This window comes from Balaenoptera ricei, chromosome 20, assembly GCF_028023285.1.
Source record: "Balaenoptera ricei isolate mBalRic1 chromosome 20, mBalRic1.hap2, whole genome shotgun sequence".
NCBI lineage: Eukaryota > Metazoa > Chordata > Mammalia > Artiodactyla > Balaenopteridae > Balaenoptera > Balaenoptera ricei.
This window is the reverse complement of record NC_082658.1, coordinates 49570728-49585502: the sequence shown is the minus strand read 5'-3', so window position 1 is coordinate 49585502 and position 14775 is coordinate 49570728. Positions and strand designations below refer to the sequence as shown.

Sequence of the window (14775 nt, the reverse complement as noted above, 5' to 3'; positions counted from 1 at the left end):
AGTAAAAACCATGCCTATCCATTTTAAACAGGTGAATTTTATGGTATGTGAATTATCTCTCAATAAAATTAATTAATTATTTTAATGGGAGAAAAAATAATTCCACCACTTAGCCCTAAGCAAACTTGGGCTTGTTGGTTAACAGGTCAGAGCCTCAGTTTCCTCATCTGCAAAATGAGAATAGTATTACTTTCTTTACAGTAAGAACAGAACAGTAGACTGTTCTGAATATTAAATGTGACCATGTAGGTTAAGCATGTAACACAGAGCCTTGCAGGTAGTAGAAGCAAAATATCTTCTAGTTCCTTTCTTCCTAAGTGCCAATACAAATTTTAAAACAATCATTTTCTCAGCCGTAAGATGTGACATAAGCTCTAGACAACCTCCCTTCAGACAGTCTTATCTCAGGAGACAAGAGCAGGGATCAAATGGGAAGACAGGAACACAAACAAGCTGACGCTCACTGCGGAAAGACTGAAGATTTACTCTGCAGCTATGCAGTGCAGAAATAACAGGAGCGATTCATGCAGTGTGAAAACAGCTACACAGACAGAGCGGTGTTAAGGAAAGTCAGGCAGGCGCAGACATTTCTGCTTATCATTCTAGTTTAGTATCCAAACAGAATCCAGTTTCCAAAACAGCCAAATCCACCCCAACACCTGGACAAGTCCGTGTGGCCACAACACAGCCCTGATGTTTAGAGATGACCCAGGCCCCACTCTCCTTGCTATGGTTCCTCAAAACCAGACTGAACCCAAAACAAACCTTACACAACCAGAATTGTTGGGCACAGTACCACATTAGGGAATTTAAGTCTTCACTGAGCTTCTCTTTTGTGACTATTAGGAAATCAACCAGGTACTTTTCAAGTACCTGCTGTGTGCCCAGCCTTGTGAAAGATACTGTTGTGAGGGAGAAAACGAAGCATAAGCCCTGATCCCTGCTTTCAAGGAGCCAGCTAACCTCTTAGTTTGAGAGCAACACTTAACAGTGAACATATAAAAGGCATCGTGCCTTGCACAGAGCAGTGGTTCAGTTGTTATTTGTTCATTGGGTCAATGAATTAATAGATGGCACAATAATAAAACAATTGTGTACATGTGGGGCTCACTCTAAGAACCACAAGATGGGTTGGAGTACTTGGAAAAGGCTTGTGCCAGAGGCTGCTAGTTGCCTACTCAATATCAATTCTTCCATTTTTCCTTGTAACAGAGCCCCTATTTTATTTGAGGTGGCCATATGCCCAGATAAAATACTACATTTCCCAGCCTCCCTTGTAGCTAGAGATGGCTAGTAAGATCTAAACAGAAATTGTCATGAGAGGCTTCTAGGAAAGTGCCTTAAAAGGCAGACCAACAGCTGCTACTCACTCTTATGTCCTTTCTCCCTTTCTTCTAATTCTTGTCTGAAACATGAATGTGATGGCTGGATTTCCAGCAGCTATTTTGGACCATGAGGTAACCTTGGACAGAAAAGCAAAAAGAAGCCTAAAGTTTTAGCCACAGCAATCAGAGAAGAAAAAGAAATAAAAGGAATCCAAATTGGAAAAGAAGAAGTAAAGCTGTCACTGTTTGCAGATGACATGATACTATACATAGAGAATCCTAAAGATGCTACCAGAAAACTACTAGAGCTAATCAATGAATTTGGTAAAGTAGCAGGATACAAAATTAATGCACAGAAATCTCTTGCATTCCTATACACTAATGATGAAAAATCTGAAAGTGAAATTAAGAAAACACTCCCATTTACCATTGCAACAAAAAGAATAAAATATCTAGGAATAAACCTACCTAAGGAGACAAAAGACCTGTATGCAGAAAATTATAAGACACTGATGAAAGAAATTAAAGATGATACAAATAGATGGAGAGACATACCATGTTCTTGGATTGGAAGAATCAACATTGTGAAAATGACTCTACTACCCAAAGCAATCTACAGATTCAATGCAATCCCTATCAAACTACCACTGGCATTTTTCACAGAACTAGAACAAAAAATTTCACAATTTGTATGGAAACACAAAAGACCCCGAATAGCCAAAGCAATCTTGAGAAAGAAAAACGGAGCTGGAGGAATCAGGCTCCCTGACTTCAGACTATACTACAAAGCTACAGTAATCAAGACAGTATGGTACTGGCACAAAAACAGAAATATAGATCAATGGAACAGGATAGAAAGCCCAGAGATAAACCCACGCACATATGGTCACCTTATCTTTGATAAAGGAGGCAAGAATATACAGTGGAGAAAAGACAGCCTCTTCAATAAGTGGTGCTGGGAAAACTGGACAGCTACATGTAAAAGAATGAAATTAGAACACTCCCTAACACCATACACAAAAATAAACTCAAAATGGATTAAAGATCTAAATGTAAGGCCAGACACTATCAAACTCTTAGAGGAAAACATAGGCAGAACAATCTGTGACACAAATCACAGCAGGATCCTTTTTGACTCACCTCCTAGAGAAATGGAAATAAAAACAAAAATAAACAAATGGGACCTAATGAAACTTCAAAGCTTTTGCACAGCAAAGGAAACCATAAACAAGACCAAAAGACAACCCTCAGAATGGGAGAAAATATTTGCAAATGAAGCAACTGACAAAGGATTAATCTCCAAAACATACAAGCAACTCATGCAGCTCAATATCAAAAAAACAAACAACCCAATCCAAAAATGGGCAGAAGACCTAAATAGACATTTCTCCAAAGAAGATATACAGATTGCCAACAAACACATGAAAGAATGCTCAACATCATTAATCATTAGAGAAATGCAAATCAAAACTACAATGAGGTATCATCTCACACCGGTCAGAATGGCCATCATCAAAAAATCTACGAACAATAAATGCTGGAGAGGGTGTGGAGAAAAGGGAACCCTCTTGCACTGTTGGTGGGAATGTAAATTGATATAGCCACTATGGAGAACAGTATGGAGGTTCCTTAAAAAACTGAAAATAGAACTACCATACGACCCAGCAATCCCACTACTGGGCATATACCCTGAGAAAACCATAATTCAAAAAGAGTCATGTACCAAAATGTTCATTGCAGCTCTATTTACAATAGCCAGGACATGGAAGCAACCTAAGTGTCCATCAACAGATGAATGGATAAAGAAGATTTGGCACATATATACAATGGAATATTACTCAGCCATAAAAAGGAACGAAACTGAGTTATTTGTAGTGAGGTGGATGGACCTAGAGACTGTCATACAGAGTGAAGTAAGTCAGAAAGAGAAAAACAAGTACTGTATGCTAACACATATATATGGAATCTAAAAAAAGAAAAAAAAATGGTCAGAAGAACCTAGGGGCAAGATGGGAATAAAGATGCAGACCTACTAGAGAATGGACTTGAGGATACAGGGAGGGGGAAGGGTAAGCTGGGACAAAGTGAGAGAGTGGCATGGACATATATACACTACCAAACGTAAACTAGATAGCTAGTGGGAAGCAGCCGCATAGCACAGGGAGATCAGCTCGGTGCTTTGTGACCACCTAGAGGGGTGGGATAGGGAGGGTTGGAGGGAGGGAGATGCAAGAGGGAAGAGATATGGGGACATATGTATATGTATAACTGATTCACTTTGTTATAAAGCAGAAACTAACACACCATTGTAAAGCAATTATACTCTAATAAAGATGTTAAAAAAAAAAAAAAAAAGAAGCCTAAATTCCTGATGATCATAGAGTCACCATTCTCTCCCTGGACTGCTTATCTCTAGTATTCTTTTACATGAGAGATAAGTAAACATCTATCTTGCTTTTTTGGGTTTTGTCGAATGCAGCAAACCCATATCTTAACCAATACAAGGTTCCACAGAAAAGCCAGGCCTTAAAGGAAGGGTTGGCTTTGCAATTGGGGAAGTGAAGCGGGGAGGGCATCTCAAATGCCAGAAAGAGCACTGGAAAAGACACTGGCAAGAAGGAGCACTGGCCGAAGCCAAGTGGGTAGAGAGTAGGAAATAAGGAGAAGACAGATGATGGTTTTGCAGGGGAGACAGGGCTTGACTGGGGAAGGACCAGGGACCACAGAGGGCTGAGAAAGCTTGTTTCCCTCTGAAGGAGTAAAACATCTCTGGAGCTGGAGAGGGGTAAGAAAGGAAACAAAGAGGCAGATGAAGAGGCTTGGGGACTTTATTCCATGAAGAAATGTGAGTATGAGCTGTGGCCTGGTTCAGCCAGCTGAAAGTTCCTGGACTGAAGACAGTAACAGTAATACCATCTAAGATTTATTCAACACTTACATGCTCTGCTGTGTGCTATGCACCCTATACACATTATCTCACTGAAGCTTCATGACAAATCTATGACACAGTCCTATCATTATCACCCCTATTTGGCAGACAAGGAACTGGGGCTTAGAGAGAGTCAGTAACTTGTCCAAGGTAAGCCTCACAACCCTGCAAGCTGGGGAACATCCAGCCCGTTTTTCAGATGCAGAAAGTGTTTGTACCATTCTTTCAAAGCTAAGAAAAGTTATGGGGGACCTCCCTGGTGGTGCAGTGGGTAAGAATCCTCCTGCCAATGCAGGGGACATGGGTTTGATCCCTGGTCCAGGAAGATCCCACATGCGGCAAAGCAACTAAGCCCGTGCATCACAACTACTGAACCTGTGCTCTAGAGCCCACGAGCCACAACTACTGAGCCCGCGTGCTGCAACTATTGAAGCCCGTGTGCCTAGAGCCCGTGCTCTGCAGCAAGAGCAGCCATCGCAATGAGAAGCCCGCACGCTGCAACGAAGAGTAGCCCCGGCTTGCCGCAACTAGAGAAAGCCTGCGCACAGCAATGAAGACCCAACGCAGCCAAAAAAAAAAAGAAAAAAAAGAAAAGGTATGAAGATCCTGACTTTAAAACACAAAGAGGGCTTCCCTGGTGGCGCAGTGGTTAAGAATCCGCCTGCCAATGCAGGGGACACGGGTTGGAGCCCTGGTCCGGGAAGATCCCACGTGCCACAGAGCAACTAAGCCCATGCGCCACAACTACTGAGCCTGCGCTCTAGAGCCCGCGAGCCACAACTACTGAAGCCTGTGTGCCACAACTACTGAAGCCCGTGTGCCACAACTACTGAAGCCCGCACGCCTAGATCCTGTGCTCCACAACAAGCCACAGCAATGAGAAGCCCTCGCACTGCAACGAAGAGCAGCCCCCACTCGCTGCAACTAGAGAAAGCCCGCGCACAGCAACAAAGACCCAACGCAGCCAAAAATAAATAAATAAAATCTGTAAAAAAAAAAAACACACACACACAAAGATTCAGAGTCAAACACAGAGCCAATTGCTTTGTGAATAGTCTCTTCACCAGAAGAAAAACAGATGAGAGGAACAGAAAAGTTTTCAGGCTTGGTTACATTTACCTCTTGTAGAGCAGGAAGACATTGTTAACATACCCACCCACACCCCCTGGCCGAATGATGTTCATGAGGTGTAGACGTTGCTAAGATGGTGGGGGGGGTGGAGGAGTGGGGCATAGCACGCATTAAAGAACCAAGCAAACAGTGAGGCCATGTCAGCTCTGGCTACAGATGAATCGTAGCCAACCATCAGCTCACGTGTCTCAAATAGTTTTTTAATATCTCTCCACAACAGGGAATGGGAAAAAAATTACTCCCTCACAGCTAAGGCTGAAAATTCAATACTTTGACTTAAGATATTCAGACACATCCAATGAACACAAGGAATTCTTCCTGGAGCAAAAATCTTATTAGTCACTAATGGGAAGGGGAAAAAAACCCATCAGGTTCCAAATGAACTAGGTAACATAAGTGCCTAGTAGGAAATGCATTTCCCATGAAGATTAAAAAGTCTCCATTGGCAGCCTGGGAGAATCAGATGCCAGGGCCTCCCAAGTAGTAGAGAAATCTGGGATTCTACAGCTGGTCCAGGACAGCCTTACATGCTGGAAGTTAAAGAGTGTCAGCTTTGTAAGGCTGACCCAAGTTCCAATGCTGACTCCACCACGGGCTGTTTGATGCTGGGTAAGTGTCCTCACCTCTCCCAGCCTCGGCATATTCACCTATAGAGTGGGACAAATAACTTCCACCCACTAAATGAGGCTAAATGAGACAGTCTGCTGCTCCTGTTACTATGATTTTAATAGCAGGGGTCCCCAACCCCTGGGATCTAATGCCTGATGATCTGAGGTAGAGCTGATGTAATAATAATAGAAATAAAGTGCATGATAAATGTCATGTGCTTGAATCATCCCGAAACCATCCCCCCGCCCTGGTCCTTGGAAAAATTGTCTTCCACGAAAACAGTCCCTGGTGCCAAAAAGGTTGGGGACTGCTGTTTGACAGGACTCACATCTTAAGTTTTCTCTGATTAAAATTCCAAGAAAGAAAAGGCCATAGGATGCAATGGAAAAGAGCCTAGATCTGGCTCCTAGACCCTGCCTTGAGGGTCATGAGCGTGTGACCCTGAGGTTACTTTTAGGGCTCCAGGGTCCTCATCTGTCTGGAGAGGGCCAGGAAGATCCTTAGACCAAATCTAAGATCCTTTCTTCTTCTGGCTCTTGCATGTCACTGAGGTTCTAAACGGCAGTCCTTACTCAGTCACTCATTTCAGGATTTAACAAGTTACCTGCTGGAAAGTTGTATATCTAAAAACCTTTGGTTTCCACCCCGGAAGCAAAAAAGCCAGTGAGAACCTTGAGGGCAGGTCACCGACTTTTGCCATCTTGACGCTTAACACAGACCCAGCACAAAGTAAGACCTGCATAAATCCTTGTCGAGTGGAATGGACAAGTGAATGAATGAAGGATTTCCAAGGGCTGGCAAAAATGACTGTTCATCCTCCACTAAGCAAAGTTTAATGCAAGGAGAAAATGCTACAAATCTAAATTATTAATGATACTTACTTTGTCATCTGAACTACATCAGAATACCAGATGAATAGCTGCTGCCAGTCAAAAGGATGCCTGACTTGGGCTTTTGCTGGACGAGTGCACTGTGGTCCACGTGTGGCATAGGGGATGCCACAGGCTACAGGAGGGATATGTAAACTCCTAGAAGGACATGTTACCCAACCTCTTTGGCAGGGTTGGCACAGAAGCATGCCAACATGAAAGCAAAAATACCAAGACCTCCACATGTGGGTGTGCAGTTGTGTCTGCCCAAGAGCTCCCAGCTGAGGAGGGGAGATCTAAAATCCAGTAGGTGGTCTGCTCACCTGTGAGGCCAAGTCCACGCAGGAGCCCCATGGGCAGGTGGCAGCCCTCATGGTTGACCTCAGCAGCAGATGAACTGGGGTCTGCTGGGGACTTTAGTGATAAAGAAAATAATAATAATGCATACACATTACACATACACACATATGCACTTAATGGTCACTGTGTGTAAAAAGTAAACTCTTTAAGTATTTTATTTTAGGTAATTTTCATAACTACCCTGGGAAGTAGGTGCTATTGTTTGAGGCAGTATAGTTTGCTGTTTAAAAGCACGGACTTGGGAGTCAGACTGCCTAGATTCAAATCCCAAGTGCCACTTACAAGCTGGGTAACCTTGGGCAGGGTTATTTAAGCTCTCTGAGCCTCATGCTTATCATATGTAAAATGGAAATAATAGTGCCTGTCTTATGAAGCTGTTGTGTGGTATAAATGAGTTAATACGTGTAAAATGCTTAGAACAGGAGTGGGCAGAAAGTAAGCCCCCAGGAAGATTAGCTATTCTTGTTATTTCTGTTAATAGAGACTGAGGTGCCGAAAGGCCAGTGGCTTGTCCATGGCCTCACACCTGCTGCGGGGCAGAGCCTGGGCACACACACAAGTCTGTCTTCAAAGCACACATGACCCAACACGGCTGATTCTGGCTCTGCGACCCCCACCCCACCCCATTCACATTACCACCCGCATCCATGCCAACGTGGCCTAGTCTTTCTTGGCACCGACCAAGCCTGCAAGGTGCTGAAGGGAAGATACTAAAAGAACTGGCATTCTAACTGACTTAAACCCTGATTTGCCTACTACGTGTAGAACAAACCCAAGTGTGTCCTGGTATGGGGATCTGCCCCTTAGCTAAGAGAAAACGGGCCTTTTCCAAGGAGGGGAGAACCTCTGCCTTTGGGCCTTTTTATGTGGGGCCTCACATGCTCTCCTCGAAACCCTGAGAGGAAGGCAAAGTCTGAATTGTACAATAAAACCCCATCAGGTGAGGTTCTCTGAGTAGAGATAATGGGCCTGATTGCTGGTGGAGAGGGAGAAACAATTTGAGGGCCAATCCAGCAAGAGAGCCTCATGAGCCAAGATTACCACTTTGCCCTGGGTCCTGCCCTGCTCCTGGAAGGTTCTAGAAAGAGCCAGAGCCTTGCTAGAAAAAACACATGCATCATAGAAAACCAAACCATCTGTTGTGGTACATATATACAATGGAATCTTAGCCATAAAAGGGAACGAAATGGGGTCATTTGTAGAGACGTGGATGGACCTAGAGACTGTCATACAGAGGGAAGTAAGTCAGAAAGAGAAAAACAAATATCGTATATTAACTCATATATGTGGAATCTAGAAAAATGGTACAGATGAACTTGTTTGCAAGGCAGAAATAGAGACACAGACATAGAGAACAAACATATAGACACCAAGGGGGGAAAAGGGGGGTGGGATGAATTGGGAGATTGGGATTAACATACATACACTAATATGTATAAAATAGATAACTAATGAGAACCTGCTGTGTAGCACAGGGAACTCTACTTCACTTCGCTGTACAGTAGAAACTAACACAACATTGTAAAACAACTATACCCCAATAAAAAAAGCAAAGAAAAGAAAACCAAACCATCTGTGATCCAGAATGATCTGGGAGTGGGAAGCTTTGAAGCATTAACTCAAAGAAAATGACCCACAGTTGTAGTTAGTTAATACTATGGGTGCATACTATGTGCCAGGGCCTGTTCAAAGCCCTTTAGAAATAATATCCCATTTACTCTTCATATCAATGGTACGATGTAATCTGTATTTATTAGTCCCATTTTGCAGATGAGAAAACTGAAACACAGAAAATTCAAATAACTTCTCCCAAGGTCACACAAGCAGTCTAGCTTCAGAGCCCACGGTCTTTATCAGCATTTTCAAACATTTTGGCCCAACCCATGGCATGAAATACATTCTACATCAGGACCCAGTATACACTCACACAGTTATATAGAACTGAAACAAAGCTTTAAAACAGAATACTACTCACCATTACCATGTGCAGTGCACTCTGATGTTTTCTATTCTATTTCATTAAAAAAATATATCATTCAACAAATATTTATGGAACACCTATTATGTGTTAGACACTGTTCTAGGCTTTGGGGCTATGTCAGTGGATGAAAGAGATAAAAATCCTTGCCCTCTTGGAGCTTGCATTTTACCAGAGAGACAGAGTGAATAAGATCCATGTGCAAAATCGTAGCATCTGAGGTGGTAATTTGGTGAGTGCTACGGAGAAAAGTAAAGCAGGGAAGGCCAAGGGTGGCCAGAGACGGCCTCATGATGCTTTCACTCCCCACCGCGCTGATTTCAGTGGGCTGTCACCCACAGCGGGAAAACCCTGGCCCTTAATCTCTCCACTCCAGCGCCTCCTATATGTCTGGAGGCTCTTCCTCCTAGATTGTGCACACGTGCACACTTGTATGTGACTACATGCACATGTGTATACATGTATAGGCATGCATGGATACGCTTCATGCATGTATGCATACACATGTCCACCCCATTCGCTTCCTCACTGGGGACGTTTGGGAGACAGGAGGCAGGGCTCCCACATGCAGCTTTCCAGGGGTTCCCTACACAAGCCTGCCCTGCAGAGGGGGTCCTGTATGGGGCCTCAAAAACAGCCCAGGCACTGTGAGCCAATGCCACAAGCGCCAGACATATGCCCCGGCTGGAGTCTTCAGTCAGAGGAAGGAAAATCTTTTTATCACTGGTCCACCCAGAGGGAGCACCTCTTGTAAACTGTTAGGCCAGAGGGAATGCTAGTTCCTAATCTGAATCAAGGTGCTCTATGTGCTAGAGTGCCCTTAAGAATAGAGGAGACAGAGCACAGAAATAAAAATCACTCCCCGGGGAAAATCCAGTGCATCAAGCACACCTGGCAGGGTGATTGAAGTGGGTCTTGGGGGGAGACGGGATTGGGGCCAGCTCTAAAGCAGCTCTGGGGGACTTCCCTGGTGGCACAGTGGTTAAGAATCCGCCTGCCAATGCAGGGGACACAGGTTCGAGCCCTGGTCCAGGAAGATCCCACATGCTGCGGAGCAACTAAGCCCGTGTGCCACAACTACTGAGCCTGAGCTCTAGAGCCCGTGAGCCACAACTACTGAAGCCCGCACACCTAGAGCCGTTCTCCGCAACAAGAGAAGCCACTGCAGTGAGAAGCCCACACACTGCAAGGAAGAGTAGCCCCTGCTCGCCGCAACTAGAGAAAGCCCACGTACAGCAACAAAGACCCAACATGACCAAAAATAAATAAATAAATAAATTAATTAATTAATTTAAAAAATAATAAAGCAGCTCTGGGCCACTTGGGTAGCCTCCATTGAGGGCATTTGGAACTTGGCACTAGAGTGAAATCTTCAGACTCCGAGTTAAAGGGGCACATAAAAATGTTACTAGCACGGGCAGCAAAAGCATTACCTATGGGAAAAGCAGCCATTCTCTGCTAATGAATAAGTGTAATTGATCACAACAGATGACTTGATGGCCATTCCAAATGCGCTTTTAGCAAAGTGGACAGTTTTTTTCATTCAAATGCAAGCTCACCTAGATAAGATCTAATAATGGAGATTTTGGAAGAATCCCAGCATCAGTGATTTCTTTTTTTTCCTCCTTCACTGAGCAGGAAGGCATCTTAAGTTCCTGGTCACAGCTTGACCCAATCAGATGACAATTTATGCTTTCCCTATGGCTGAGGAGACCGTGACAGTCCCTGGGGCAGCAAAGGATCAGTCACAGGACAGCCCACATCCTTATCTGCCCTTTCCTCCTTAGCCCTTTTCCCACTCCCGACCTATGGGGAGCTGGGTGGCTGGAAGACACATTCAATTCAATGCAGTCGGGCTTCCCCGGTGGCACAGTGGTTAAGAATCTGCTTGCCAATGCAGGGGACATGGGTTCGAGTCCTGGTCCGGGAAGATCCCACGTGCCGCGGAGCAACTAAGCCCATGCGCCACAACTACTGAAGCCTGCGCATCTAGAGCCTGTGCTCCACAACAAGAGAAGCCACTGCAATGAGAAGCCGGCACACCACAACGAAGAGTAGCCCCTGCTCGCCGCAACTAAAAAGAAAGCCTGCGCGCAGCAACGAAGACCCAACACAGCCCAAAATAAATAAATTAAATAAAATTAAAAGAAAAATTCAATGTAATCATCCACTTATTCAATAAATATTTATTGAGCACTTACTGTATGCAAGGCACTGTGCTGACCACCGAAAGGGGATTCCACCACAACATGGCTAAGACCAGGTCCTGTCCTCAGAAGAGAGGGCAGATGTGAGGAGAAGCAAGAAAATGACAGGAGGCCCGAGTGGAGGTCCCAGCTCACTCCAACAAGTACTTAATCCTTCTGTGCTTCAGTTTCCTCCTTTATCAAATGAAGGCACTGCTCTAGACATGATCTCTGGGCACTAGGCCAGCTCAACAACTCTATGATTCCAAGCCCTCCCTTTCCCACTCAGGCTCCTAGGCGCCTAGGAAGCTGACAGATCAGGTGGTGCCTCCTAGGAAGGGGACAGTCAGCAAAGGAAGGGGGTGGTGAGGATTATTATGTACCTTTCCCACAGTGAGAGGTTCTTTCATTTTGGCCAGAACACAAGGTACAGGCTGGAGAAGATGAGCGATAAGTTCAGAACATTAAGTGGAAGATTTAGACTTCCACATCAAGGAATCTGGAGGAAATGGGAACCACTGGAGTTTGTGCAGAGAAGGATACTATCAGTGTGGGTGGTGCAAGGGAATCTCACCGACTTGCAGAGGATGAGTTGGGGGGGGCGGGGAGGGCGGGGATGTTGCAATACAGTGGAAAGGCTGAGGCTTGAAGTGAAAGATTCCTCCCTTGGTCTGGTCGAGCGCATGCATCATCCCCTCATCCCCTCCCATCGCCATAATGCTTATTTTCTTAAACTCGCCCAAGCCGAAATCACTTTGCACCCTCTTTTTTTTTTTTTTTTTTAAGTTCCACAAGTGCCTTCAAGGTAAACAGGTAAATTTTATCTCCCTTCTGCCCAGGCGCCTGAGGTTAAGCAGGACCAACGAGGTGTGCCAGGGAGGGGTGGGGAAGCGGCCAGCAGGCGAGGCCCAGGATACAAGAGGCGGGGATCTAGAGAGGGGTGCGCCTACCTGCAAAGGAGCCATCCTCGTGGTCGGAGCTGTTGTGGCTGCAGTCACTGCCCCTCTCGGGCGAGCTGTGGCTGGGCGAGTCCCGCTCGGGCAGCCCCAGGAACCTCTTGCGCCGCCACGGTGGGAGGGGCTCGCGAGCCCTACGCTGGGGGAGCTCCTCTGCCGCCGGGGGCGAGCCCCGCCCGTCCTTGGCCTCTGCCTCTAGCTGCTCCAAGTCGCGGCTCCCGCGCGGATGCCGCCGGCTCCCGAGGATCAGGTGCATCCAGCGATGGGAACTGTACGCCCGCGCTGGCTTTTCCGCCTCATCGCAGGTCCTGGGCCGGCAAGGGGTCACGAGCAACTGGCTGAGGGTGAATTTCTCGTTCAAATCCACCATCTCGAAGTCGAGGTCACTGCTGTCGCCCCCATCGTCCGCGCCCGAGGCGTCCGGCTCGTCCTCCTCCGAGCCCCGCCCCGCGCGGGTCCGGGCGGACCGCTCCTCTCCCGGGGCGCTGGGAACTGTGCCATCGTGGCCGGGGGGCGCGCAGTCCTCCCGGGGCCTGAAGAGGAGGCGAGGCTGCAGTAGCTGCTGGTGGATGGCGGCGGTCAAGCTGCGAACCGCGCCCCCAGCCCCCGCAGCCCTGGGCCAGGTGGGAAGGTCCCGGCACAGGTAGGGGGGACTCTCGGCCTTCGCGGCCACCTCCGTGGAGGGGAGCGAGGGGCCCGGGGGCTCTCCGCCGCCGCCCGCTGCGCCCGCCTCCTCGCGCGGCGCCGGCTCCCTCTCCGGCCCGGCCGGCTCCTCAGCCGAGGCCCCCCTGCTGTCCCCGTCTCCGCCCTCCAGGCGCCCGCAGCCGAGGTCCCGCTTCTCCAGGGCCGCCCGCAGGTAGACGACTTTGAACTTTTCCTCAGCCAGCACCTGTTGCAGCCACTTCAGGTTGAGTTTGCTGCGCTCCAGCTCGCGCTCCATGTCCAGCACCGAGTCCAGCTGCATGATGGGCGCCTCCTCCCCAGGGAACTCGGCCTGCCAGTGGCGCTCAAAGTCCTGGGGGTCCCACATGCCGGGAGCCCCTTCGGGCCTCCGGGGCCCAGCTCCTCCGCGCGCAGCGGGCTGGTGTCGCGCTCGGCTCTCTCCGCGCTGGCGCAGTGGCCTGCCCTTCACTTCAGCCCCAGAAGAGAATAAGAAAAAAATAATAAAGTTTTTCCCCTTCCGCCCTCGTGCCTTTTTTCTTCTTCTTCTTCTTCTTCTGGGTTTCGCCTCCCTGACGTCAGCGGCCACCGGCGGCGGCGGCGGCGGCGGAGGCGGGCGCCCAGGGCCCGCCCCGGGCGGGACGCGCGGAGCCCGCGATCTGCAGTCCCCGCGCCTTGCTCTGCGCCCCGCGGGCTCCGGTATCTGTAGAGCCGCGGCGGGGGCGGAGCCTCGCGGGCGAGCTCTGGGTTGCGCCGGCGGCCGAGAGGCTGCGAGAGGGCCTGGCGGGGCGGGCCTGCGGTGCTGCCCACTCCGGAGGCGCCGGCGATACTCGAAGCTGGCCGCCTTAGGTCCGGCTCGCACCTTCCTGGCCTGTCGGGCTGCGCCGCTCCCGCCGCCGCGGGCGCACTTCGCGCCGGCTCCCTGCAGCCGAGCGCGGGGCCGCGCGGCCGGGGAGGCGGGAGCGGCGGGGAGGGAGCGCGCAGGGTCGCCCTGGGCCGCAGCCAACCTCCGGTCGCCCGGCCCTCCGCAGCCTCGCCTGTCTAGGGTCCGGGCGGTGCCTGGGGCCGAGAAGGAAAAGGTGGGGGGAAAGGCGATGTGGCGCGGCGGCGAGGGCAGGTGCTGCAGGGCTGACCGGCGGGGTTGTCCTCAGCTGGGATTTATTGAGCGCCTTGAGCTAACTTGTCCAAAATCACGGAGCTGCTTAATCCAAAGCTGGGGATAAACCTGTTTTGGTGGGTTTTTATTTTTATTTTTGAGAGCCTTTAAAGCTTTCTCTCCACTGCTCACTAGAGCTTTTCGGGTGAGAAATAGGCAAGGGTGACAGCTCCAAGTGGCTCTGCTTAGAGGCCCCTGTGACTTCAAAGCTGAGGATCCTCCCATGTGACTTGGTGTGACGGAATCAAACCATGACTGGCAGGGGCCTTAGACACCTGGGCGTCTAAAAGGACCCTCCACTCCGCTTCCTCTTTGTGGCCTCAACAGTTCCCCTGGGGAGGAAAAGAAAAGCTGAATACCGGCGCCTGGCCTGACACTCTAGGTGGGGCGGATGTAGGGCTCCCGCCTCGCCTCCTCTTCACACCTGGCTGCACCACTTTTCTAGGGTCTTCGGTGAGGTCCCACTGTCTGCAGAGAGAGGGCCTGATAAACCGTCTCGTGCTCTCCGCAAGGGAGGACCTTGTCGGTGATTCACATTTTCTTCGTTTTAAGGATGAGGAAATTGATCCTGTAAGAGACTAAGTGACTTGGCAGCTGGAAATTCTTCCTGGCCACA

At 48.4% G+C, this 14775-nt stretch overlaps 1 protein-coding gene across 1 annotated transcript in view; it reads right to left on the bottom strand.

The window, feature by feature from the left end:
* Window positions 1-13546, bottom strand: part of ABR (ABR activator of RhoGEF and GTPase) — a 181848-nt gene extending 168302 nt beyond the window's left edge. The window contains exon 1 of the mRNA XM_059908040.1: window positions 12338-13546. Within this exon, the coding sequence (XP_059764023.1) occupies window positions 12338-13373 (1036 nt within the window). The 5' untranslated portion in view covers window positions 13374-13546. The remainder of the gene's footprint in view (window positions 1-12337) is intronic.
* Between the last annotated feature and the right edge of the window lie 1229 nt (window positions 13547-14775).